This window comes from Anolis sagrei, chromosome 3 (assembly GCF_037176765.1).
Source record: "Anolis sagrei isolate rAnoSag1 chromosome 3, rAnoSag1.mat, whole genome shotgun sequence".
NCBI lineage: Eukaryota > Metazoa > Chordata > Lepidosauria > Squamata > Dactyloidae > Anolis > Anolis sagrei.
Genome location: NC_090023.1, coordinates 97,824,521 through 97,852,030, shown reverse-complemented (window position 1 = coordinate 97,852,030; position 27,510 = coordinate 97,824,521). Strand labels below are relative to the sequence as shown.

Here is a 27,510-nt window from a genome sequence, read left to right as displayed (position 1 = left end):
GCTATGAATTCCCTGGACTCTGCTGCTTATACCAGATATGAACAAACAACTGAGAGTCTTTAGTATTGAAAATATTGCATCAATGCACCAACTTATTTGAATAATGTTACAGTTTTGCTGTCAGGCCTACTAACATGTGATACATGTTACAAAACAGCACGACAATGTTCTTGGTCATTTCTTTTTATTACATTTTTCTATTAACAATTGTTCCTACTCCCAGCATTTGGATTATGGGGCAGTGGGAAAGGGCAGCTACACTGTTTCTTCCATAATACTTCCTATTTTAGCAGACATCATTATGGTCTAAAATACCAAGTATTTCAACATGTTTAATTTTAAAAGTGCTCCCTCTTTTCCTTTTCTTTGTCACAGTCACAGAAGGGGAATGTCCCACAGCAAGGCTGCAACCATGGTTTCCACACCACATTATAGAAAGACAGCTGCTGTGGGACAGGAGTGAGGGTCCTCTGGTGCTCCTCCACAGCTTTCTCTATTCTTTTCAAAACCATGTGGAATAGCGGCTCAGTATCAGGTGACAAAGGGACTGCCTCTGATGGGTCTCTTGAAAGATCGAAAAGCAAAGGAGGACTGTGATGTTCTACACGTTCTCCAGAACAAGGACAAAATCTAATGTCATAGCAACCACCAGATCCTTTGGGTTGAAAAATGGGTGTCACATAATGGGCCTTCCACACATTTCCACCTGGTTGGAAAGAAACCACATGGTTAAGAGAGGCCAACTATGTAAAATGGGATGGGTTTCTACTCAGTAAAACAATCTGTATAGCTCTGGTATAGCTAACAAATACATAAAATCATATTAACAGGGTAGGAAGAGACTACAATCCCCCCATCCCGCAGAAGTAGACAAAACACTCCACTTTGGTTTCAATCAACATAGCTTCTGTGTTCTATGCTTTAAAACACATAGTTCTTTATTGACCTTCATTTGCAATCTTATTCTATTTCTTTAAAATTAATTTTGTACATCACTTTTGTGTAGGAATGTAAACCACAATTACGTCATTCCCACACACAGGGTTGAAAAATTTCATAAGTTTTCTTCTTGCTTTGTTGAGACTATAAGAGGGTTTTGCACATTTCCAACAGCCAATTGTATTTTGGTAAAAAAAAATATTTTGGGAATTGCTTTTGAAAAATGTCTGAAGGTTTGTGCATGAGTGTGCAAATATGTGTGTGTGTGTGAAATTCAATGATTTTAACTAAGAAACACTATGTTTTTGCACAAAACAAAACATTACATAATAAAAAAGGCACAGAAAAATTTCACAGTGATTGATTTTTCCCAATACTTATTGCAAGAGGAGATTTTATGAATGCCTTACATTCCCACTTCTGTATCTTTATCATGCTCTAGTTAATATAATTGGAACCAGGGAATATAACACCCCCAACTGTTCACAGAAGAGCTTCCATTTCCCCTCCTGTTCCTTTTATCTTGGACCATGCTTAGACTTCATTTTATCTATCATCCTTTATTCTTATATTATACTTACATTTCTGTATAATGTAAGTAGAACTTCATCTTAATGCATGAAAAACAAATCTTTCTACATTTCCTAATGAAGTCTCAAAACAAGACACAGGAGATGGGATAAAAAAGCGTGGAGCTATCTCACATACAAGCCAAGGAGAAAGGGAGAAACCACTGTTACCAATGCTGAGGCATTCTTCAGAGTAAATAAGAGATTCTGGAATAATGACCCATTTAGTAATCATGGCCAGGGTATTCTACCCTTATTCTGAAGAGCATACTGTGGTATACCTGTAGAAATTTACACAATAAATCTGGGATTATTGTGTAAATTTAAGAGAGACTTTGAGTAATTTCTGTCTGGAAAGCTGTGGTTCTCTTAATTATTTTTGAGGGATGTGGGGAGCACTTAGAATCACAGAGTTGGAAGAGACCACATGGGCCATCTAGTCCAGCCCCCTTCCATGCAGGAAAAGCACAACCAAAGCACTTATACTTACTGTCCTTCTGGTGCCACCGCACGGCATGTAAAAGTATTCCGCAGTAGTGAAACATGAATTCATGCTCTGAGTGCTGAACCAATCCCTGCAGTAAAGGCATCAAATCCCGACCATCAATTATCCTGAAAGCCAAAGAGACAGATAGTTGGGAGAGTGATTTTATATGGCGAGTATATCCCTAACTCTATATTTTAACTTGAAAAGTTGGGAGGTGTTCTTATACGCCCAGTCGTTTTGTACCCCGGAATATGCGGTATATATTTTTCATTTTAAAAGAGAGAAAAAAGCATTCTCTTCTCCCTAAGGTCTGAGGGTTGTACTGGGCAATGCAGAAAGCATAATATTTCGGTTTATCCTTTTCTTTGTTCTCCTCCCTCTCCAAATTTCCCTTTAATTTACACCTATTCAAGAAGAAAATCACTATACCAGTCCCAGGGCTTTGCAAAAGTATTAAACTTCAAGTTCAAAAGAGTCTAGATACCAAATCTTGCTTAAACTTTTGGAAAATATTAGCCATTTTCATGAAGCAATATCTAAACAATTGTCAATTGTTGTGCAATACTGTCAATTTGGAACTGACTTCAACAGTATTCTTACCTGTCCTGAGGTACTGTTCCACCAGCTAGATTTACTAACGTGGGGAAAACATCCATTAAGCTTGTAGGTTCATCAATAACCTTTTGCTCGGGGAGCACTCCCATCCATCTGAATAATCCAGGGACACGGATTCCTCCTTCCCAGCCAGCCATGGCCTTTCCACCTAGAGTTATCATACAGCATTAATCTATGTCCATGTCCAGAATGCCATATGACTAGTTTTCCCGAAGATATGTAGATCCCCTTTCATTTTTTATATAAAACATTTTATTTTGCATCTCATCGGTATGCATCTACAACACAATGAAGCATTAACATACATTGGATTAGTTCTCTGTACATTATCTTGAGCGTGCACTGAACACAGAAGTGATCTAGATAGATAGAGTGCTATCTAGGAGAAAGAGCAAAAGAGAAAGAGACTCTACTATCAATTCATCACTGGGAATTTGAATGTTCCATTTTTAAATTGAGTATTTCACTTAATATGATTACCTCACTCATTGTCCTTTAAGGGAAAAAATAAATCTTCTGAAGTGACTCACAAAATACAATAATCAGAATGATAAAACCACCAAATATTTCTACCAAGAAATACTGCAGAAATTAAATAGGAACTGTTCTTGTTTATTTATTTACTGCATTTCTATACTGCTCTCTCTCACCCCAAGGGGACTAAGAGCGGTGTACTGTTCTTGCTGTTTCAGAATAAGTTAGAAAGTAGTACAATGCATCTCAAACAGCGGGAGCATCTGTAAAAGCTATACCAGCATGTTCATGCTATGTTAGCACAAGTGGTGCAGAAGGCACCCAGCCCCAAATAACAGTTTAGTAGATATGGTTGGTACTACTGCAAGATGCAGCACTTTTGTCACCTAGTATTCTGATGATTTTCATTAGAAAACCAGTATGAGCATTTTCCAGATCAGAATCCTGTGCTTTTTCACCAAAGTCACAATAACAATGCCACACAGGCTTAACCACTATACATGTAATTCATCCAAAGATTCAATATAAAGGAGAAGAACTAATAGTTATCAGCATAATTGATAGGATGCATCACCTAGCAAATTTCTAAGGGACATGGGATAATCCTCCATCATTAATTTATGGAATCAACCCATCACGTATGAAGTGAACATTGGGATGCTGCTCCTAATCCACATGGCCTGTTCAGGATGAATTGGAAGCAATGGGGTATTGGCAATTGCATAAAAGTGATCAGTAGAAGGAGCAATGAGCAGTAGACAATCCCTGGAGTTTTCCTCTTTGCAATCATTCCATAATACTTAGGGCTTTTGTCTCCTCTGACTTATGGTATCATTTTTCTTTTCTTTGAGAAGTATCTGTTCCTTTTTTTTTGTCTCTGACGGGCGCAACTATGGTTTTTGGCTTGCTCCAACATATCAGAGACAAATTTAAGACTTTTTTGTATCCAAATACCTTTAGTATTTGAGCCAATGAATATAAGTGTTATTTTTCCTTTATTACCATGTCTTACTACAACATTCTGAGTTTTAACCTAAGTATCCTGGTTTTACCACAAGGCCAACTGCACTGGTTTATCACATTCTTGTGCATTCTCACGTTGTTTCTGACTTATAGTGACCCCAAGGAAAATCTATCCTGTGATGTTCTTGGCAAGATGTATTTGGGGTGTGTGTGTGATCTTTATTTATTTATTTATTTATTTACCGCCTTTCTCGCCCCTGGGGGGGACTCAAAGCAGTTATTTTTTTCCTCTGAGTATGAGAGAATGTGTCTTGCCCAAGGTCAACCAGTGTGTTTCTATGGCTGAACAGGGATTTTATTTCTGTTCTCCAAGAAGGTCAATTCTGGATTGTCCAATACATCCAGAATTCTTCCTGAAACCAAAAGTGTTAGTGTTGCTAAAGCAGAAGAGCTGGAACATTCCCTTACACCAGACTTTTTGATATATCCTGAGCTGTTTTTATATATAAGCAATCACTCCATTAAACTCTAGATAATATAAATAATGAATATGTGCAAGATGGACAGTTGATGGTATCAAAGTTTGTCAAGAGATCTACCAAAATAAGAGTCACACTCATCTATTCTTCTCTTCTTTTTTCTTTTCTCTTCTCACTTAATATGTTCCAGCTTTATACCTTACTTTCAGATCATCAATTTAAACATCTGTTATATGAGGATTCCTTACAATTAAATAATTTCGGTTGCTTTCTCCATATTTAATCCATTCATGCCGGAGTGTTGTATGAACAGCTGGTGCCGCTTTTGCTCAGGTTTATTTTTGTTATTTCAGTATTTCAAAGGGTTTTTTGTCAGGACTCGGTTTCCTGGCCTTGGATGTTTGCGCAAAAAACCGGATTCCTGACATGGAGAACTGATAAGGAATTGCAGCTGGTGGCCTTGGGAGGGGCCGTTGGTGGTTTGGCAGGGAATATTGCGCGGGATCTTTGTCAGGCGGGAAGAGGGGATTCGAATGTGGGGGAGGGTATATAAGGGTTGACTTGCGTATGTGTGCCAATCCTGGCTTTCATTGTGTATATGCATCCAGTAGTAAAAGTTTCCTGTTTGATCACGGATTGGCGTCCTGTGTCATTTCTGGGAGCGGCTGCTGTGAGCTTACATTAAGCCAGGATTCCTCGGTGCCATCCCACGGCTGTGGTGAGGCATCCCTATGCAACAGGAGGAAGATCCAACGGAAGGGGGAGAGCCAGCATCCCCTTTCGAGAATGTGGAAGAGGAGCTGGAGAGAGTGAATGCCTTGGCTTCGTCGACTGCGTACGCCCAGCCCAACGGAGTCACACAGAGGCGAGTGAAGGGGGCAGGGGCAGCAACGAGAGAAAGCAGCGGGCTAGAGTTTTCCTCCCCGCAGAGGTTGGATTTCCTGGAGGAAAAGATGGCATCAATGGAGACCACCCTCGCGATGATGTCAAAGGTGATGGAGAGGCTGGCCCCCCTGTTAGAGGAACCACCACCCCGAGGAGAATCGATGTGGAGCGCGGGGGAGAGGAGTGACCGGGGACCCGGGGCACGTCCTAAAGCGCAGATAAGTTGGAGGGCTACGGCGGAGAGCGATGAGGAGGAGGAACGACCCCGGGGACTGGCGTCCCAGCAGACGTTCCTGGTGCCCCCGGCCGGAGCCGGGCGCGGCACAGGGCGTCAGGAATTGCCCCCGGAGCAGAGAGGGCTCCAGGGAGGGCCACCGCGAGCGGAGAACCGGGAGAGGCAGCCCCTTCCATACCAACCTAGGAGGGAGGAGCTGAGGATCGAGTTCGGAGGAGAAGCCGGGAACCTCGCATACTTCCTGACTATGGTGAGGGGATATCTAGAAGATAACGCCCTTACCTTCGGGTCAGAGGCAAGCAGGGTGCGAGCAGTGGGCGCAGCACTGAGAGGGGGAGCAGCGGAGTGGTACGTCCAGCTCCACGCCAGGCACGACCCATGTTTGGGATCTACAAGGTGATTCCTGGCTGCGATGGAGGCGCGCTTCAGGGACCCGCTCGAGAGGGTCCGGGCGAGGGAAAAGCTGCAGACGATAACCCAAGGACATCGTTCTGTATCCGAGTACGTGGAGGAATTCCGGTTGAGGGCGGAGAAGGTCCCAGAGTGGTCCAACACCACCAAAGTCCAGATCTTCAAAGAGGGCCTGCGGAAGGAAATCTTGACCTGGGCGCTTCATCGCGACGACCCGGAGGAGATAGGCGGATGGATTGAGCTGGCCGGCCGCATCGAGACGACCTTGGCCCAGGTCAAGAGGCATCAAGGAGCGGCGCCGCAGCAGACGAGAGCAAAGGAGGAGAGTCGGAGGACGGAGAGAGGCACGGTCGGGAAAGCCCCAACCGGAGGGCCCAAGGAGCAGAGGGGCGGCTGTTATGTATGCGGTCGCCTGGGCCATCGGGCTGCCGAATGCCGACAAAGGAAAGGGGGAGAATCCCATTTCCCAAAGTTCAAACCGGCTGCAGGGAAGAGAGCGGAGGAAAGCCCCCCTTCTAGGGCCCCAGTGGGAGATCTGGTGAGTCACAGCCCAGGAATGCTAGTCTTCCCGATCAGGCTAGAAGGGGAGGGGAAGTGGGCCAGCTGCAAAGCCCTCATGGATTGCGGCTGCTCAAGAAACATTATGGCCCCAGAGTTAGCAGACGAACTGAAATGTGAGAAAACCCCCTTGCAGAGCCCCATAGCATTCTCGCAGCTAGATGGGTCAGTGGCGGCTGGGGCCCCGGCGCGATTTGAAGTAGGAGAAGTGAGATGTAAAGTGGGGAGCTGGGAAGGCAGCATAACCTTTGTAGTATCCCCTATGGCCACTTACAATGTAATACTGGGGATGCCATGGTTAAAGGAAGCCAACCCACAGATCAATTGGAGGGAAGGCAGCATAACATTCCAGAGCGAAGAAAGGGGAAAATGTTGCAAGGGGGAAGAAAACACGGCGGGTGGGGTGCAGGAAATTCCCCCTGAGTACAAAGACTTTGAGGATGTATTTGACGAAAAGGAGGCGGACCAGCTTCCTCCTCCTAGGAGGGTCGAAGTAAAGATTGAACTCAATGAGGATGCTAAGTTGCCTAGGAGTAAATTGTACCCCATGTCGGTCAAGGAGATGGAGGAACTGAGAAAATATATTGAAAAAAACTTGGCCCGAGGGTTTATAAGGCCATCCGAGTCACCCTTGGGAGCCCCAGTGCTGTTTAGGCACAAAAAGGACGGTTCATTGAGACTGTGCGTGGACTATAGGGGGCTGAATGCAGTGAGCACCACCAACAACTACCCCATGCCACTAACCAAGGACTTGCTGTCGAGGTTATCAGAAGCAAGGGTGTTCACGAAAATTGACTTGATCGAGGCCTATCACAAGTTGCGCATAAGGCCTGAGGACAGATGGAAAACGGCGTTTGCCTGTGCGCTCGGCCATTTTGAATATTTAATTTGTCCGTTTGGACTCAAAAGCTCTGGATCAGCATTTATGCAAATGATTAATGAGGTGCTACACCCATTATTGTATCGCGGGGTGTTTTGTTTTGTGGATGATGTAATTGTGTTTACACGGGATAGACGATCTCACGTCAAATTGGTGAGAGAGGTGCTCCAGAAATTGAGGGAGGCAAAGTTGTTTGCAAAGCTATCAAAATGTGAGTTCAATAAGGAACAGATAGACTTCCTGGGGTACCGGATATCCAAGGGAGGGATAGCAATGGATCCGGCAAAGGTGGAGGATGTCAGGGGGTGGAGCCCTCCCCAAACGCGCAAACAGTTGCAATCATTCCTCGGATTTGCAAATTTCTACCGGGGGTTCATAGAGGACTTTGCGCAGATAACATTGCCCTTAACTGAACTGCTCAAAACGAAGGGAAAGGGGGAAACGGTGAAAGTGCGGTCCCCGGGAGCGAAGCTAAATTGGTCAGCAGAGTGCCAAAAAGCTTTTGAAGAACTGAAACGCAGGTTCACTGAGGAACCAGTGTTAATCCACCCCGATTTGACCAAACCATTCATAATCCATTGTGATGCATCAGATTGGGCTTACGGGGCGGCTCTGATGCAAAGGGATCCAGAAGGGAGGTTGAAACCCTGCGGGTTCATCTCAAAAAAGTTCAGCGAAACCGAACGGAACTGGCCGGTGTGGGAGAAGGAGGCTCTGTCAGTGGTGAGGGCTCTAGAAACGTGGAGGCACCTATCAGAGGGAAGCGGCATCCCCTTTGAAGTGTGGACCGACCATAAAAACTTACAATACCTCACCTCACCCAGGCAATTGTCAGCAAAGCAAATAAGATGGGCTCAGTATTTCAGTAGATTTGATTTTAAGCTGCGTTTCCAAAAGGGGAAACAAAATGTGGTTGCAGACACGTTGTCGAGAATGCCGGAGGATGAAGGGAGGGGGCGAAGCCCGAAGGGGAGCGTATTCTCAGAACAGCAGTGGGGCATGGCAGTGCAAACACGAGCGCAAACGGAACGCAGCCAGAGGCTGGTGGGGGTTGAGAGCAAAGACGGAGGATGGGAGGAGGAGATAAGACAGGCATGCAGGGAGGATGAGTGGCTGGAAAGAAATAAGGAAAAGGTGGAATGGAAGGATGGGTTGGGATTTGTACATAGAAAGTTATATATCCCAGGCAACCTGAGGGAAAAAATGATGATCAGATGCCACGGCAGTAAGGGAGCGGGACACTGGGGAGTAACGAAAACCCTGAAAATGTTGGCACGTCAGTGTTGGTGGCCAGGGATGAGGAATGACACCAAAATGTATGTATCTCGGTGCAATGCGTGTGCACAGAGTAAGGCAACCCCACAAAAACCAACGGGGTTATTGCAAAAGGTGGCAGAACCATCACAACCGTGGAGGGTAATTGCTATGGACTTTGTGGGCGAACTCCCAATTAGCCGAGGTCAACGTTACATATGGACGGTAATGGATCTGTTCTCAAAGCAAGCGCATTTCATAGCGCTGCCTAAATTACCATCTGCAGAGAAATTGGCTGAGCTATTTATCAAACACATCTATCGGTTACATGGTTGTCCAGACCAGGTGATTAGTGACCGAGGGGTGCAATTTACGGCCCGGTTCTGGGAAGAATTCATGCAGTTGATGGCGGTGGAAAGGACCCTGAGTTCAGCGTTCCATCCCATGACCAATGGGGGGGTCGAACGCACGCAACAGACCTTGGGGCTGTTCCTAAGGACATACACCAACCAATGCCAAACCGATTGGGCCGATTTACTCCCGTTTGCAGAAATTGCGTATAATGGAGCCTGTCACGCATCCACAGGGAAGTCCCCCTTTGAAATAGTGTACGGCATGGAAGTAACCCCTTTACCCAAACTGCCGAGTTGGGGGGAAGAGCTGGGGAGGAAGGAGGGATGGCCGGACAAAATGAAGGCGAACTGGGAGGAGGTGGCAAAATCACTACGAGAGGCCCAACGAAAATATAAACTATTTGCAGATCGGAAGAGGAGGGAAGGTGATAGGTTGGAGGAGGGGGATTTAGTGTGGCTGAGCACAAAAAACCTCAAGCTAAATACCCCCTCTCGGAAATTGTCTCCCAAATATATTGGCCCCTTCAGAATTTCTAGCAAAATAAACGAAGTGACATATACTTTGAAACTCCCTAAGGCATTGGGGAAGGTACACCCAACATTCCATTGTAGTTTGCTAAAGAAATACCAAGGCCCGCTAGACAAAGAAGGGACATAATGGTGACGTATGCTTCCCTTCCAGGAAGAAGAAGAGGTGGAGGGGGACGTTATGTCAGGACTCGGTTTCCTGGCCTTGGATGTTGGCGCAAAAAACCGGATTCCTGACATGGAGAACTGATAAGGAATTGCAGCTGGTGGCCTTGGGAGGGGCCGTTGGTGGTTTGGCGGGGAATATTGCGCGGGATCTTTGTCAGGCGGGAAGAGGGGATTCGAATGTGGGGGAGGGTATATAAGGGTTGACTTGCGTATGTGTGCCAATCCTGGCTTTCATTGTGTATATGCATCCAGTAGTAAAAGTTTCCTGTTTGATCACGGATTGGCGTCCTGTGTCATTTCTGGGAGCGGCTGCTGTGAGCTTACAGTTTTTGATATCCTGTGGGATCCAAAGGATTTTTAGAATGCAAAATAGAAGAATTTAGGAACATTACCTTTATAAATGCCATTCCAACCACCCCACTGGGCATTTCTTTCTTTAGCCTCTAAGTGTCCACCATGATCAGAGGCAAAATATACCAGTGTGCTGTTTGTCAAGTTGTTGTTGTCCAATACATCCAGAATTCTTCCTGAAACCAAAAGTGTTAGTGTTGCCAAAGCAGAAGAGCTGGAACATCCCCTTACACCTGACTTTTTGATATATCCTGAGCTGATTTTATATATAAGCAATCAACTACTACACATACCCATATACTTCAAATTTAGATCAGATAATATTTTAAAAACTTTTCATTCTATGAATCTCCTGGGAATGTAAAGCTGTGGAATAAGGCAAGAATAAGAAATTGCAAATGAGCCAAGGGTCCAATATTGGACTCTAGGAACTCACTGGGGGCTGGACAAACTACCAAAATATGACAATAGGAGAGGGGAGAGAGAAAACTGGAAATGGTGAGAAGTCGAGTTCTGTTTTTGAAAAATTGATATTTTGCAATGTTATGCAAATGATAGAAAGGGGAGTCAAGTCCCAGGAAAGCTATTTATCATTTTTGGTGAAAAAAGAGCAGCCTAAGGAATCTGGGGAATTTAATGATGTTAAAATATCCAAACAAATGCCCAAATCTATGGATATAGCATATTTGGATTCCAGTAAGGCCTTTGACAAGGTTTACCATCACATTATCACAAAGAAGCAAATAAAATGTGGGCTGGACAATGCTACTATTAGGTGGATTAGGAATTGTTTGCCAGCCGAACCCAAAGGGTTCCGATCAATGGTTCTTGTTCATCCTGGAGAGAAGTGAGGCTCTATAAGGGTCTGTTCTGGGCTCAGAGCTATTCATCTTTAATACAATGATTTAGACAATGGAATAGAAGGCAGGCTTATTAAATCTGGAGATGAAACCAAATTGGGAAGGATAGCTAATGCCCTTGAGGACAGAATCAGAATCCAAAATGACTGTAACAAATTGGAGATCTGAGCAAAACTAACAAAATGAATTTAAACACAAAGAAATGCACGGTCCTACATAGAATCATAAAGTTGGAAGAGACCTTGTGAGCCATCCAGTCCAACAGCTTAATGTAAACTTCTAATCAATTTAAGTATTAATATATTACTTGCATTGTATAGTAGTCTTGCTTAGTCGTGTGGTACATAATCCATGAATAACACAATCCTGAACACATTTACTTGAGATTTATTTCCCCATTAGATTGTAAATCCAGTTACCCACACACTCCCTTAGAATGAATGAAGATAGCACAATGGAGCAGGGAGAGAGGAGTTTTTCATTTTTGATCCAGAGCTAAAGATCTAACAAATTCCTTACATAAAGAGCAATGACAGGAAAGGGCCACATACCACTAATGTTAAGATCCCCTCATGATTAGAATATGTTAGTGAAAAGTAACAGAAGGAAAACCATGATTGAGAACCTGTCTAGATGTTTAAGATATCAATAATCAGGACATTCTTAATTAATGGTCTCATGTACAGTATTAAGATCTACTTACCTATCATAAAATCCATCTCTTCTACATTATCACCATACAGACCATGTTTGCTCTTGCCAATGAATTTTTCTGTGGTAACCAATGATGTGTGAACGTGCAAGAAAGAAACAAATAGGAGGAATGGCCCTTCTTTGTTTCTAAAAACAACCATCATATGTTGCAATTAATAAGTGACCAAGGGTTAAAACACATGTATACATAATTTTCTAATATTTTTTCTCAATGCTTTTTAAAGTATACATAGCAATAGTCACTGGGGCATCATAGCATTCCACTATAAGCTCTGTCTCATGCTACCCTAAATTTTGAAAATATTTTTTCCAGATGAGAAGACAAATTCATCTCAAACATTTGTGATTAAAATGGTAATTTTATATAAAATACCATAGGTAAAGATTTCCCCTTGACATTAAGTCTAGTCGAGTCCGATTCTGGGGGGTGGTGCTCATGTAAGTTTCTAAGCCAAAGAGCCAGCATTGTTTGTAGATCCTTCCAAGGTCATGTGGCCAGAATAACTGCATGGTGCGAGGTTACCTTCCCGCCAGAGCTATATCTATTGATCTACTCACATTTGCATGTTTTCAAACTGCCAGATTGGTAGAAGCTGGGCCTAACAGTGGGAGATCACCCCGCTCCCCAAATTCGAACAGCCAACCTTTCAGTCACCAAGTTCAGCAGCTCAGTGGTTTAACCTGCTGCGCCCCAAGGGGCCCCTATAAAATACTGTCTAGTTATTCATTTCAGCAAGTGGCTTTTATCTTTGGAATTTAAATTTCTGAGATTTTTATATTCATCAGTGTATATAAAACTGCCATCCTTTTTGTTTAAGGTAACCATTCAGGAGATTGAAAACTGAGACGACTTGCTCCCATCTTTGTTGTGTACCACAATAGTCTATGCATTTTAACAATAATCAAGATGGCTATTTCCTTTCCTCTCACACATTTACAGATAACGCTCATGCAATGATTTTTCTTACCTTTCAACAAAAGACATGGCCTCCTTTAGCATGAGGGGAGCTGTTCTCTCTACCTTCATTGGCTGCTCTGTAATTTCATAATTTCTCATCATGATACAGTTCCAGTACCTTATGAATCCATAACTTGAGAACCAGGAAATAAAGAATAAAGAACCAAACAAAGTGAGAAGGAAGATAAATTTCCAGCTGATGGACACCAGGTGAGCCAGTTTTGCTGCTATAAGAGTGAGGACAGCAAGAGCAATCATCTGTGTGTAAGACCAGAGCTTTATCCGCAGGGCCATATTCATCTCTGGAGGATCGGTTACGCGACAGTCACCCATGGGTGAAAATGGCATTCCATAATAAAAATCAAATCCATGATTTAAAGGGTGATGGCAGTGGTCATTACGATATTTGCAGTTCACACCTAGATGCCATTTTCCTGAAAGACAGAGTTGAAATTTGTTTTCAAAGGAGCAGATTTTTTAAAGTGTTCCAGAAGAATAACACAAAGTCTTCTAGCATATTCAAGATTAGAACACATATATTTAGTATGTGTTTTGTGGAATGCAATTCACATATTCATGTATATGGAATACAATATTAGGGCTTCAGGCATGCATGTAGATAATACATGGTGTCTCAGGTATATATACACATAACACACAATAGAGGTTGGGGTCAGAGCAAAACTGAATACAGAAAGTGACAATTATATACTGGTATAAGTAAAGTAACTGAATTGGAAGGAAAGATCTTGGATTTATTACAAGAACTATTGGATTTTTAATATTGCCAACATTGGATTTATTTAAAAACCTGTTTTTAAGTTTCTGAACTCATTTTGAACATAAAATATTCCCTCTGCCCAGTATCTAGCCACACAATATATCAGAAACTTTCTCTCTTATATATCTTTTTTTGTTCCTGACTATGTTTGCTTTTGGATAATTTAAGGTTGCCTTTCACAAACTCTTAGTACTTCTCAATAAAATTATATCATAAAAAGCTACACATTTAGCATAAAAAAAAACAGAACCAAGTCTGCCCCAAAATCATTCAGTGGATATGAGAATCAAATCAAATTGTGATGTGTTGTCGGAATCACTGGGTTGCTGTGAGCTGTATGGCCATGTTCCAGAAGCATTCTCTCCTGATGTTTCGCCCACATCTATTTTTTTTCATGTCAGAAGTGACTTGAGAAACTGCGAGTCACTTCTGGTGTGAGAGATTTGGCTGTCTGCAAGGACATTGCCCAGGGGACACCCAGATTATTGATGTTTTACGATCCTGAGGGAGGCTTTTCTCATGTCCTTGCACGGGAAGCTAAAGCTTGAAAGACAGGAACTCACCCTGCTCCCTGGAATTATATCATGTCGGTTGACCAGTCCTGCTGGCACAAGGGTTTAACCCATTGCGCCCCCTACCCACATCCATGGCAGCCATCCTCAGAGGTTGTGAGGTTTGTTGGAAACTAGGCAAGTGGGGTTTATATATCTTTGGAATGTCCAGGGTGGGAGAAAGAACTCTTGTCTGTTGGAGGCAAGTGTGAATGTTGCAATTGTCCACCTTGATTTGCACTGAATTAGCACTTGATTAGCTTCGAAGCCTGGCTGCTTCCTGCCTCGGGGAATCCTTTGTTAGGAGGTGTGAACTGACCCTGATTGTTTCTTGTCTGGAATCTCCTTTTTACTGACTGTTGTTTTTTATTTACTGTCTTAATTTTAGAATTTTTTAATACTGGTAGCCAGATTTTGTGTATTTTCTCTTCTCCTTTCTATTGAAATTGTCCACATGCTTGTGGATTTCAATGGGAGATACTAAAATGAAGACCCTTCCTCAAACGTGAACTGAACACGGCACCGAAATGGTGCCACAACATACTGTAATGAGCAAGATAATCATGCAAGCATAAGGATTCTTTTTGGTACTCTTAGTGGGAGTAAGTGAGAGACAGTGAGAGACAGTCGATTTGCTTTGGGTTTTAATCCAAATTTTAATGGAGCTATTCAAAATGCTGACACTGTCTGGAGAATGGGTTTAGCACTTGGATAACTTTAGGTTCAGGCTTAAACCTGGAGTAGATTCCTCATTTCAGGGATATGATGTTGGACACTTCTTGGCTCTGGAATACTAATTCTCAACATGCTGAAGAGATCAAAAGCAGATGAGGGGGGAGGGAAGGGTGCAATTCCTTTTCTCCCCCTCCTCTTTTCCTGTCTCCTCAGTATGCTGGATATCATCATTCCAAGCACCACGAGGCATCTGATGCCATTTTGGTGTTTGGAGGGCATCCCTAAGTTATGTTAGTGAAGGCAAGATATGGTAGGCAGATTAGTGATAGTGAACCAGTTTTGGCACTGCACCCCCTCCCCCCCCAGCAGCTGCCATGCAGTATGCCAGGGGTCCACAAACGTTTCAAACAGAGGGCCAGGTCACAGTTCCTCAAACTGTTGGAGGACCGGATTATAATTTGAAAAAAAAAAACATGAATGAATTCCTATGCATACCACATATCTTATTTGTAGTGCAAAAATCACTTTAAAACAATACAACAATTAAAATGAAGAACAATTTAACAAATATAGACTTATTAGTATCTCAATGGGAAGTATGGATCTGCTTTTGGCTCATGAGATAGGATTGTTGTCATTGTTGTTGTGTACTTTCAAGTCGTTTCAGACTTAAGTTGACCCTGAGTGAGGGCCGGGTAAATGACCTTGGAGGGCCACATCCGGGCCCCGAGCCTTAGTTTGAGGACCCCTGCAGTATGCCATGTAGCTCCTCAGACCTCCAGAATGACCTGGAGACAAAGGAGGGGGAGGCAGGAAGGGGAAAAAATAATTGTTTTGGAAAACAGAGGAACACAGCTGCTGGAAGTGAAGGACAGAGCTAGGAGGGGGAAGTGAGAAGAAGGATAGGAGAAAAGTTTGGTTTGTGTGTGTGCATGTTTATTCTACTCTGGTCAACTATAAAACACATGATGCAGATCAGTCTAGGGTGGTGCTCCTTCTATTGCACACCCCTTAGTGCTTCTCTGCAGATTAAAGCTATTGTATTTTAAAATGTCCTCATCTTTGGTGTCTGATTGGAAGAGATACAGAGGGTTTAAAGGCACAGAGCCTCAATAAAAACAATGGGACCTTTGGCTCTCAATAGGAAACCTAGGTAGTAATATTTTGCACCAGCTAAAGTCTCCAGGTAACACCAGGCACTGTGATGTAGTGGTTGGAGTGTTGAAATGGGCCTTTGAAAGACTATGATCCAAATCCCCATTTAGCCATAGGAACACAGTGTCTGATTTCAGACAAGTAATATTCTCTCAGCTTTAGGAGAAGGCAATGCAAATTTTCCTCTAAATCAGCCTTGTCAAGAAAACCCTGTGATAGGAATACCATAAGCACTAGTTGACTTAAAGATACACAGCCACTACCACCATGACATTTTTCAAAGTTTTTCAAAGACAATAGTTTTGTTCTTGTTTTAGAAGTTGCTGCCAAAACTAGGTTGGCAGCAACTTCTATTGTTTTAAAAATAGAAATTAATTGTTTAAAAAATAGAAATGAAGCCATTATAATGAAAGTCCTTCCTTCTTCAATGCCTCAAATCTTTGGGTAGAGTTAAATTGTCTGGAAGAATCTTACCAATCAAACCAGTAGTATAGCCTTGCTTCTGTAATATTTTGGCAAAAGTTGTCTCATTTGTAGGAAGACCACCTGAACCACCAAGCCATTGAAAAACACGAAACACATCTGTATAATCCATACCTGAAATTTAAACATGAAAAGAACTAGGACTGTGAAAATAACTTAGTCAACCAACTAAAGTTCTAACAGCAAGGTTCAAACTATGGCATTTCTTTGGTCCTAAACTGTCAGGACTTGGTTTCCTGGCCTTGGATGGTGGCGCAAAAAACCAGATTCCTGACATGGAGAACTGATAAGGATTTGCAGCTGGTGGCCTTGGGAAGGGCAGTTGGTGGTTTGGCGGGGAATATTGAGCGGGATCCTCAGTCGGCGGGAAGAGGGGATTCGAATGTGGGGGAGGGTATATAAGGGTTGGCTTGCATCTGTATGCCAATCCTGGCTTTCATTGTGTATGTGTATCCAGTAGATTTACTCCCGTTTGCAGAAATCGCATACAATGGAGCCTGTCACGCATCCACAGGGAAATCCCCCTTTGAGATAGTATACGGCATGGAAGTAACCCCTTTACCAAAGCTGCCGAGTTGGGGGGAAGAGCTATGGGGAAAGGAAGGGTGGCCAGACAAGGTGAAAGCGAATTGGGAGGAAGTGGCGAAATCACTCCGAGAAGCCCAACGAAGGTATAAATTGTTTGCGGACCGGAAAAGGAGGGAAGGAGATAGATTGGAAGAAGGGGAATTAGTGTGGCTGAGCACCAAAAACCTCAAGCTAAATACCCCCTCTCGGAAATTGTTTCCTAAATACATTGGTCCTTTCAGGATTTCTGACAAAATAAATGAGGTGACATATACATTGAAACTGCCAAAGGTTTTGGGGAAGGTACACCCAACGTTCCATTGTAGCCTGTTGAAGAAATACCAAGGTCCGCTAGACAAAGAAGGGACATGATGGTGATGTATGTTTCCCTTCCAGGAAGAAGAGGAGGAGGAGGAGGGGGACGTTATGTCAGGACTCGATTTCCTGGCCTTGGATGGTGGCGCAAAAAACCAGATTCCTGACATGGAGAACCGATAAGGATTTGCAGCTGGTGGCCTTGGGAAGGGCAGTTGGTGGTTTGGCGGGGAATATTGAGCGGGATCCTCAGTCGGCGGGAAGAGGGGATTCGAATGTGGGGGAGGGTATATAAGGGTTGGCTTGCGTCTGTATGCCAATCCTGGCTTTCATTGTGTATGTGTATCCAGTAGTAAAAGTTTCCTGATTGATTACGGATTGGCGTCCTGTGTCTTTTCTGGGAGCGGCTGCTGTGAACTTACACTAAACAGCAGAAAGCAAATGAATATGTAATGCAGGCTCACGCCAACCAATACAAGGTGAGACAATTGCCTCAGCTCCTGATGTTGGGATGTGACAGCAAGGTGTTAGTAAAAATAGCTGAGTGCTGTATGCCCTGCTATCTGAGCATCTTCTAAGTGGTCTTGCTGGCTTTGGGTGTTGTGGGGGACACCATCATGCAGTGTTGCAAAAAATACTCATCAACTTGTCAGTTGGCTTGCTCATTTTTAGACTAAGGCAGCAGCATAGTTTAGTTTATCCCTGATGTTAGGCTATACTTTGTGAAACCTGAATAGGGACAGTTTTCTTAACTGGAAGGCTGAAACATTCATACATTATTGCAAAATATTCTCAATAAATTCAAATAAACTTCTACTTATCTAATCCAGCCCTTATCCTAATCAAACGTATCTTTAAAAGTCCAAAAGTCCAAGGGCCCTTCCACATAGCCCTATATCCTAGAACATCAAGGCAGAAAAACTTGCTTTGAACTGGGTTATCTAAGTCCATGCTGCTATTTATTCCTATTAAAAGCAGATAATGTGGGATTTTCTGCCTTGATATTCTGGGATATAGAGCTGTGTGGAAGGGTCTCAAGAAAAATATCAACTTCATTTGTAACTGAAGATTGTGGTCTTAAATTCAGTTGTTAATTCTAACTAGAGAAGTCCTACTAAAGCAATGGAAGATACGTACATGTTTATATATCAAGGTCTCATCGATTGAGGTCTACTGTTGTTGGAACAAAATAGTTAGACTTAGTCAAGATTATATTGCCAAAACAAACCTGATCTAATGGGATATCTGCCAGTCAGAAAAGCAGCTCTGCTTGGAGAACAGAGAGGAGCTGCAGAAATATGCTGAGTAAGTTTGACTCCTTCCTTTGCTAGCCGATCAATACTAGGCGTCCTGTGAAAAACAGCAAAAGCATAGTTGGAGCCAAATAGCTGGAAATCAAACAGGGGATGATTCGTTAAGCTTGGAAGCTAACTGGGAATAGGGATCCAGCCTGTGTTAGATGGGGTCACATTTCCCCTGAAAACGCAGGTTTGCAGTTTGGGCTACTCCCGGATTCAGCTCTGAACCTGAAGGCCCAGGTATTAGCAATGGCCAGGGGTGCTTTTGTACAATTAAAGCTAGAGTTACAACTGTGCTTGTTCCTGGAGAAGTTGGATCTGGCCATGATGCAAAAAAAAAAGAAAAATTGGAAATACGTGAAAAATCGGATATGAATATACGAATTTCACTTTCCAAGTGAGTTTTGAACCATGCATGAAAGGTATGGGGTGGGGGCAATTCTGAATTTGAACCACTTACCTTTCCCCCCCAGAAATATTCTATAATGTTCAGATGTCTCCCAAGGTTATTTTAATTTTCGCAACCATTGAGCAACTTTGGTAAAGGCAAGGGAATTTTTAAAGTCTCATGTTTTCCACCAGCGATGCAAGGAGGGAAGCGGTGGGCATGGCTAATCACAGCCATTGTAAGTGTAGTTTGGGAAACCCAGGCCCCCAATGATAGAGATTGCAAAAGGCCCTGCTGTAAAACTGCATTTCCCACAATGCGCGCATGCTCAGTAGCCAAAATGGTGGAAGGACCCAAAAATAGTTGTCTGTAGCAGTCTTCGTCGAAATATAAAATAAACTGATTGAATCTACAAAGGAGTCTAAAGAAGGCAGCAAAGCAATAAGGAACTTTTGCAAAGCCAAGAGAACATAAACTGCTTTAAAAACTAATCATTTTACTTTGGCCTGATTGCCATGAACAAGGCACTGGAGTAGCCAGCCACAGCCAGCCCTTTACAGTCAGTAAGTAATGATAAAATAAAATGATGATTGCACCTGCAAATAGGACTAAACGGATGGATGTGTCTTGAGGGTTCCCCCCCCCCCCCCCAACTCAGTAGAGGAAGCAAATGGATGTCAGGAGAATTTGGATGGTGCCTTTCTGCCTAAAAGAAGGTGATCAGTCTAGATATCCCTTGATGTGGTCTGTACTCTGATTTCTGTTTTCCACCAATTTAACACAGTTTGTGCCACACAAACATAGTTACTGGTGTAGAACAACTACTTTCAAAGTAAAGACCACTCAATGAAACAGGAAATAACACTTTCAAACCAGGAGCACATTTTCTTGATTATTAATTTTTTAATAAAAACTTGGAAAATTGGCCAAAAACCCATAGATAAGTCAAAGGTGAGCTAACAGTGTAGGAAGTTTCATCAGGGTTAGCCGAAAAATGAGGGAGGGAGAATCCCCTGAAGTTTCCCCAGTTCCAGTGCTGTTTTCCCTACTGCACATGCGTGTCCACATTAACTAATCAATTCGGAAGTTTTGGAAAATTCCGACCTTTCTGTTTGTTTGTTTTTTAAATCATAAGTGACTTTAGAATCCAACCACCACCAGCCCCTACATTCAAAATGAACCATTTTTAATCAACCAAGCCTAGTACATATTCTTGTTACATCCCAGTTGGATTAGTGTAATGCACTCTACATGGCCCTACCTTTGAAAAGATCTCAAAAACTTCAGTTGATTTTATTCAGTTGCCTCCTTGCACAATGATATTCAAAATACACATATTGGAAAACTGAGTTCAAAATGCCAAAATAGTTTACCCTTAATTAACTCAACAGTGGGAAAAGAAAAGATGGGTCAGAATCCAGGCTAAATTAGCGTGGAAAACTGAGAACACCAACCCCTTCCCAAAATACCCCAAAAGCAGAGTAAAAAAACAAAACAAAACAAAAGAACTTACCTGGCCTCCATTAGAGGACTGCCTGAGCTGTCCTGGTGCATACAAATGACAGGAAAATCACTCCTCCCCCCCCCTTCTCCTGGTGTGTCATTTGTACATGCAAGGAGAGCTCTGGCAGCTCTCTAATGGGGGCTGGGTAAATTCTTCTTTTTTTTTACACAGATTTTGGGATCTTTTGGGGAGGGGGTTAGAGTGTCCGGGTGTTCTCCCAGAAAGTTCTGGGAGAGCATCTGGACACCCACTCCAGAAAGCTAATGCTCTTGGAATAATGAACTGTGTGAAAGCACTCTAAGTGGAAGTAGCAGTAAATTTCTATCAGTTGCTCTTCTAGAGAAGAGCTTCTTAAACCTGGGGTCTCCTAAATAGGGACCCATCCAGACAGGCCCCAAAACTGAATTAATTAAACACCTGGTAAGATCAGGATCTTAGGTAATATCCGGGTCTTACCAGGTGTGGGCTCTGTGTGGATTGAGCCCAGGGACTACATGATCTCAGGCCTAATCCACACATCCATCTTGATTTTTTGGACTTCAGGAGCACAAAAAATCAAGAGGACACCCACCCCTCCCACCAAACCCCAAAATAACCCCCCAAAAGTTAAAAAAACCTTACCTCGATGCCATTATGTTCCTGACGGTGGGGGTGGAGGAATATAATGGTGCTCTGGTAAGGTTTTTTTTTTTTTTTTACTTTTTAGGGGTTATTTTGGGGGGCTCTGGAGTCGCTGCATGTCATTCCGATTGTTATCAGGATGGCACGTAGCCACCCTTCCCAGGAAAGCCCAGGTATTGTTGGGCTTGTAAGGACTCAAACCTTCACTGAAGCAGGTTTAAGTCATGACTGAAGGCACCCTAGATCTAGGGGTCACAATGATTGCCTCTCCCTCACCCCCTCCTGCTGATGATTTCTATAAAGAAGACTGGAGTAGGTATGGAATATGCATAGAACTTTAAGGCCTATGGCTGCCTCCTGCAGAATTTGGGGGTTTGTAGTTCAGTGAGGTCCAGGACCTTTCTGACTGAGTAGTTTAACTCCTAACTCTTAAACTCCAAACCCCAGAATTCTGTAGGAGACAGAACAAGATTGAAAGTGGGATGCACACAACAGGCAGGTGAGCAAAGTGGTGGGGAGCTCAGTAGTGGCAGGACAGGCATCTGGCTTGCCAGGAAAGCAGTCAACCAGGAAAGTGAGGTTCCTGGGATCCAACTCAATAAAAAGGAGAGGGGGCAGAGGAACTTCAAAAACAAGAGTAAAAAACAGTTGCAGGTGGGAATGGATTGGGGAGGGGGAGGAAAGGGAACCAGCAAAATATTGTTTCCTGTTGCTCCTGAGACTAGGACACAATGGAGCCATGGGTTCAAATTGCAGGAAAAGAGGTTCCACCTAAACATTAGAATGAATTGCCTGCTTGTTAGAGTTGTTTGGAATATGGTTCCTTGAGTGTCTGTCCTGAAGCTTTTAGGTAGAGCCTGGGTAGCCGCCTGTTGGAAGGGCTTTGAGTGGGGTTTCCTTCATGCCAGAAATGGGATTGGACTGGATGGTTTTTGAGGTTTCTTCCAACTATAGGATTCTATGAGACTGGGATGAGAACAAGCGGGAGGTGGATATAGGCCCATTTCAGGCCGATAGTGCACTCTATAAGTTGGGACCTTTAAAATTGGAGCTATGGACCCTAAAACCCTCCATTGTGGCCAATTCAGAAGAAAAAAAGGAGAACCAATAAAATATATTCTGTCCTTGAGCCTGCAAAGCAAGCACGCCAGGATGACATGAAAAACACTGAAGATGCTCTGACCTGTAGTGTCAAATATTCAGATAAGATTTAATTCTGTATGTAAAAATAAACAAGCACATCCATCTCACTAGTATGCAAACTGGTTTTCATATTTAATAAATAGTAAAATTATATATGTAGCAAAGAACTGTTTAAAAATAAAATTCTTTATTATTTATTATAAGTAAAAACTTGATTTGTATGTCTATTTTATATATTACCCAAGGTCATGCAAAACTTTCCCAATCAAGGTGGGGTAACAAGAGGAAAAAGTTTAAGAAGCCCTGTTCTAGAACATGTGCAAGAGGCATTGAGCCATCCTATTTAGCATGGCTGTCCTTATATTCTTAAAAGCTTAAGTTTGTACCTCAAATTTAATACAGTGTGAATATATGGAGCTTGTGTGCACTAATGTACATGAGCAAAAACACTACTGACCTTCCCAATTATTTTGTGCAAAGAGTTATGGTAGAATACAGCACCTTTTTCTGAAGTTCTTTACCTGATTGTATCATTTCCATAGCAGCCAACATCTCCAATGCCAAGGTCATCAGCCAGGAAGATGACAATGCTGGGTTTGTAGCTGACTAAAATGGCTTTAGCAATAGGAGGCATTAGCAGTAGGTGCAAGATTAGAAGTAAACCTGAAGAAGTCCTAGTAGAAATATAATAGCCTTAATTGTTAGTACCCAATTCATCACATTCACAAACATTTATTATCTTAACAAATAAAAATAGTAGCCATGTGGCCCTGAAGTCAATACAAAATTCAGAATTTAGTATCACTTATTAGAGATTGATAAAACAGCACAGTTTTATGGAGGTTATCAAGAACTTTTAATCAATCATGAGACTATAAAATTAGGTAAGAAAACAGAACATTAAAAAATCTGAGTCAGTGCTTTGGCTATTGTGTCTCTGTACTAGCAAGATAGAGATTACATACACAGAATGGACTGAAGTGTTATGGTTTTAGTTCAAACTTCAGTGATTTTATGGTTTCTTTCTGTCATCACTAACTAAAGAGCTAACTCTGTAATCCAGAAAACTGTTCTTTGCCTTTAAAAAACACTTAGAGCTGAGCTATGAAATGAAATGGAAAAATAAAACTCTTTGCTTTGTTTAGGCAAGAGTAATTTCTCAAGCTGTCTGTGCAGAAAATCCTCTTTTCAATCATTTGTAGATCCATTTAGACAGACCTTCAGTAACAGAGCTGAAAAGATGTTGGAGTCTACTACTACTTGGATCCAATAGCATTGCACAAAGTAAAACAAAGGGATGATTCGGTATGGGGCTGCTTCAGAGGTTTCCTGTCTGCAGGAAGTTACACTTACCAAGAATGTGCCAGACAAGCCATGACTACTTTCAAGGACTGCCAAGTCATAAATCCAGCCAGTAAAGGACCTGCTACCAAAAACAATATTAGATATTTGGATAGCCATAAGCAGGAATGCCATTTCTATTAAGAAGACTCTTGGACTGCTAGGAATCCTTACAGTTTGGAACTTATTCTATGCAAAAACTGCACAGTTAGTTCTGTGTAGAAAAGACTATCACAGACTACATTCAGAATGAATAGTCTCAGAATACTGTGGATTTTCTTGAAGACCTTTTTGAAGCACATTGCTAAAATATAATTTTCTTAGAGAAGATAAAACCCCCTACCCTATTACTGTATATTTGCTTGGAGATTGATTCTTCTTTCTCTTTCTTCTCCTTCTTCTCCTTTCACAAGGAGAATGGCTTCCTTGTGATGTTACTACTCTTCTTGTGAGCTACCCATAGAAATATTGTGTAGTTCTACTTCATTCCAGTTGTTGCAAGACTACATTTTTCCTCAGTTTTGATGAGGGTATTTTACTGTATTGTACAGTAAAGAATGTCCTTTTCTGAAGAGAATGTCACCAAAGCCCAAAACCTGTCTAACTTGTGGATGCCAAAGCATTTCTCATTCTTTCCTTACAGTACACCCCTTGGATTTTTGTTTATGTTTTCATTCATTTTCCATGGCAGTCCCAGTTTCCATTGTTTTGATTTTCCTAATTTTTCCTGTTTGTTTTCCGCGCATCACAAATAGTTTTCCAACTGCACATTTTGTGTGTGGCTGCACTTAAAATATCCTGAAAGTATTTCCTGAAGAAAAAGACAAGTTCAACTTCATATTTTGCAATTGCAAAATTGCACCTCTCTCTGTGGTTTTCTTTATTTATGGTTACTCAGTCTAAACGAAGTCCCAGTGATTTCCATGAGACTTACTATCGAGCATGTGCAAAGAGAATATTTAAAAAGTAAATCATTTCCCCAATTCACTGAAGGCTCTTCTCCTACAAACACCAGCATTTGGGTAATACTATTCAGGCTATTGCTCTGTAGGGCAGAATATTTATTAATTTCTAAAGTGCAAGATTTGGGTGAGATATTCAACCTTTATCATGCTACCAAGCATTTATAATTTAATGACCATATGACAAGTGATATATTTTTGTTAATAAAAATGATGGGTCCTATAAAGTTAATCCTATGTGTCATTGGCGCAATAAATCTCTTTTGGAGCTGAGCTTGATTTTAAAAAAAAACAAACGATCCGAAGTGCAATTTTTTTTCTTCAAAATCTGTTTAGCACCATGGACTGCTCACGTAAAGTTCAAATCAAAATATAGAATAGATTTATCATCCTGGTAATAGATTGTCATGTGATTAAAACCTAGAGTAGGTTAAAAACAACAATTTTTATCCTATTTTTCTCCCGATATAGTAACCTCAAGATAGCTAACAATAAATATAAAACAATACAAATTAAAACAATGTAAATGCATTGAAATATAAGTATTACATTTTTTTAAATTAAATCCTTTGTGTCATTAAATATAATTTTTTAAAGTGCATTGAAAACTGCACAGTCACCCCAAAATCCCAATCACACCATTCCCAGTGCCCACCTTTCATGAGTCCACAAATGCCTGATGGCAAATGAATATTTTCAAGTCAGCATGAGGCAATCGAGGTCTCTCTAGGAAGCGAACTCCAGAGTCTGGGAGGAGCCACCATGTCCAAGCCTCCACAATAAATAAATAAATAAATCACAAGTAGATTTAAATCAGTTGGACGAAGGGTTAAACTATATGATACAGACACAGTATATAGCTGACACAGTACGAACTGCTCAAATGCCATTGTCCATTTGAGGCTCTCACTACATAGTGGGTTTGTGTGTGTGTGTGTGTGTGTGTGTGTGTGTATGTGTGAGGTATGACTTGAGAAACTGCAAGTCACTTCTGGTGTGAGGGAATTGACCATTTACAAGGACATTGCCCAGGGGATGCATGGAGAACTCATCTGCACTCTCTCCGAATTCAAATCTACAACCTGTCGGTCTTCAGACCTGCCAGCACAGGGGTTTAGCCCATTGTGCCACCAGGGACTCCTACATAATGGTGAACAACACATGATGTCATGTTGTGCAATACACTGGGACACCATGAGAATGGGACAATTTTTCTGTCCAGATATAGAACACCTGTGACTTACTACTGTCCTAGATTACCAGGGCCCAGTAACTTTGTTGGGGGCCATTGGCCTTCTCTCCTTATAATATTCTTATGCAAAGGCACCTGTTTGACAAAATGCTATACTAGCATACAACCAAACCCTATATCTATGGGAATATGTTCCAAGAATGCCCTTGATACCTGTGAAGTCTTCGCTTTCCCCCAAAGACTTGGGCGTGCCATCACAATACCTGAAACTGAGGATATTAGCAAACCCTATATTTTGCTAATAATTGCACTGGAGGACATAGAGAGGCCCACAAACACTTCTGGGGAAGGAGGGGTTATTTATGAAGCATGGATAAGCAAAACTACGAATATCGAATCCCTAGATACTGTACTCCACATTCTGATCATTGCACAGTGGCCATTCTACTCACTGTGTTTATGCAATAATATCAATGGCACACGTTTGATAATGATCAGCTGCTGGAAATAGGCTGCTGTTGTGAACTGCAGAACTCTAAATTGCTTTACGAAATTTAAAATCCCCAAGAGAATATCAGCCAGTCTCCAGACTCCAAACATGCTTACTCAAAAACAAGCAGAATGGGGTTTGCACCCTACACTCACAGGCCTCCTCTCTTTTTCAAGTCTCCATATGAGTCAGGTAGATTTCTTATAGTTCGAGGTAAAATGAATGGGTACTTTTCAGTTCACCATGCATTACTTAGCAGGGCAGGTCATTGCTGCATTCCTCAGAGAAAAGGAACAAATGTTATCAATGTCAAATATGAAGACACAAGTCAAATGTATATTTATACATTAGCTAAGGTTTAAATAGCTCTTAAATCTCTGAAGCTATTACATTTCATCGGTTTGTATTTTTTGTATCTAAAGTTAAACATATGCACAAGCTGTTTGGCTAGAAAAGAAGTTTGTCTCCTGAGAGATGTTATCAAAAACTGCCTGCCTGGAACTCAGTAAACCCATGCTGTTTTGTATGCCAGCAGTTACGTCTATATACTTTTCTAGCAACGCGATTTCTGTATTTCCTTAGAGCAAAAGAAACATTACCTGGTGGTGTTTTCCTGAAGCCGAGGAGTCTAGACCAGTGGCAACAGGGAACGCAGGGTCAGGCTAGTCTTCATTGCTAGCTTTTCTAGTAGAGCTTAACCCCTGCCATGAGGACATCTTTCATCAGTCTCTGCCAGAAGCTAGCGAGGAAGTCACCACATCTCTTGCATCTGCTCATGTGCTCAATTGCCAAGTCATTCCCGTGGAGCAAAACCCCTTTGCTTTGTAGCACTACGTTGTGGCTCTCTCTTGTCTGCAGTCATGACTGCCTGTGCTCTGCTACTTTCCCCATACTGTGCCTTTCTTTTGATATCAACAGTGAGTTAACATTCAGCTGCACACATGGCACTGATCAGAGAACAGTAAGGCCTTTCATTAGAGGCCCAGCTCAGATGATTTAATGGTTACTCCTTGACTCTCTCTGTGTGTGCCAAGGTAGCAGAGTTGTCTTTCTCAAGACTTGCTCAAACACTGCTTTGCCCATTTAGAGGAGGTTTAAAAGATATTCAGTTTTTAAATACAGTGATATAACCTACCTAGTCTGGAAGAAACTGGGAAATTAATTGTACTTTAAAAAGCAGGCATTTACATCCAGGGTGGAAAGTTTTTTCTTCTTTTTTAAAAACTCTTTTGCAGTTCAAAATGTGGATATTTTGGTTGCATATATCTAAAGGTAATGTAGGTACAGTATCACACCCGTATTTTATAATATCCTTAACCATACATAAATAGCTTAGACTACTGTGTATACTGTATTTCCCCAC

General features: G+C 42.0%; 1 protein-coding gene across 9 annotated transcripts; it reads right to left on the bottom strand.

Annotated features, from left to right (window-relative positions):
• Positions 1 to 167: 167 nt before the first annotated feature.
• On the bottom strand, positions 168 to 27,078 carry LOC132771646 (arylsulfatase H-like). 9 transcript variants are annotated; one of them, XM_060769884.2, is made up of 13 exons: positions 26,747 to 27,078; positions 26,303 to 26,418; positions 25,121 to 25,237; positions 23,516 to 23,588; positions 22,684 to 22,836; positions 18,437 to 18,558; positions 16,318 to 16,440; positions 12,692 to 13,115; positions 11,713 to 11,849; positions 10,191 to 10,325; positions 2,596 to 2,758; positions 1,999 to 2,120; positions 168 to 706 (listed from the first exon to the last, which is right to left on the bottom strand). In XM_060769884.2, exons 3-13 carry the CDS (start codon positions 25,125 to 25,127, stop codon positions 339 to 341), a joined length of 1,827 nt encoding a protein of 608 aa, XP_060625867.2. In that variant the 5' UTR covers positions 25,128 to 25,237; positions 26,303 to 26,418; positions 26,747 to 27,078; the 3' UTR covers positions 168 to 338. The 9 variants fall into 9 exon arrangements, with proteins under 9 accessions (XP_060625867.2, XP_060625876.2, XP_060625870.2 ...); XM_060769893.2 differs by having other exon boundaries at positions 12,692 to 12,758; XM_060769887.2 differs by having other exon boundaries at positions 23,516 to 23,585.
• Between the last annotated feature and the right edge of the window lie 432 nt (positions 27,079 to 27,510).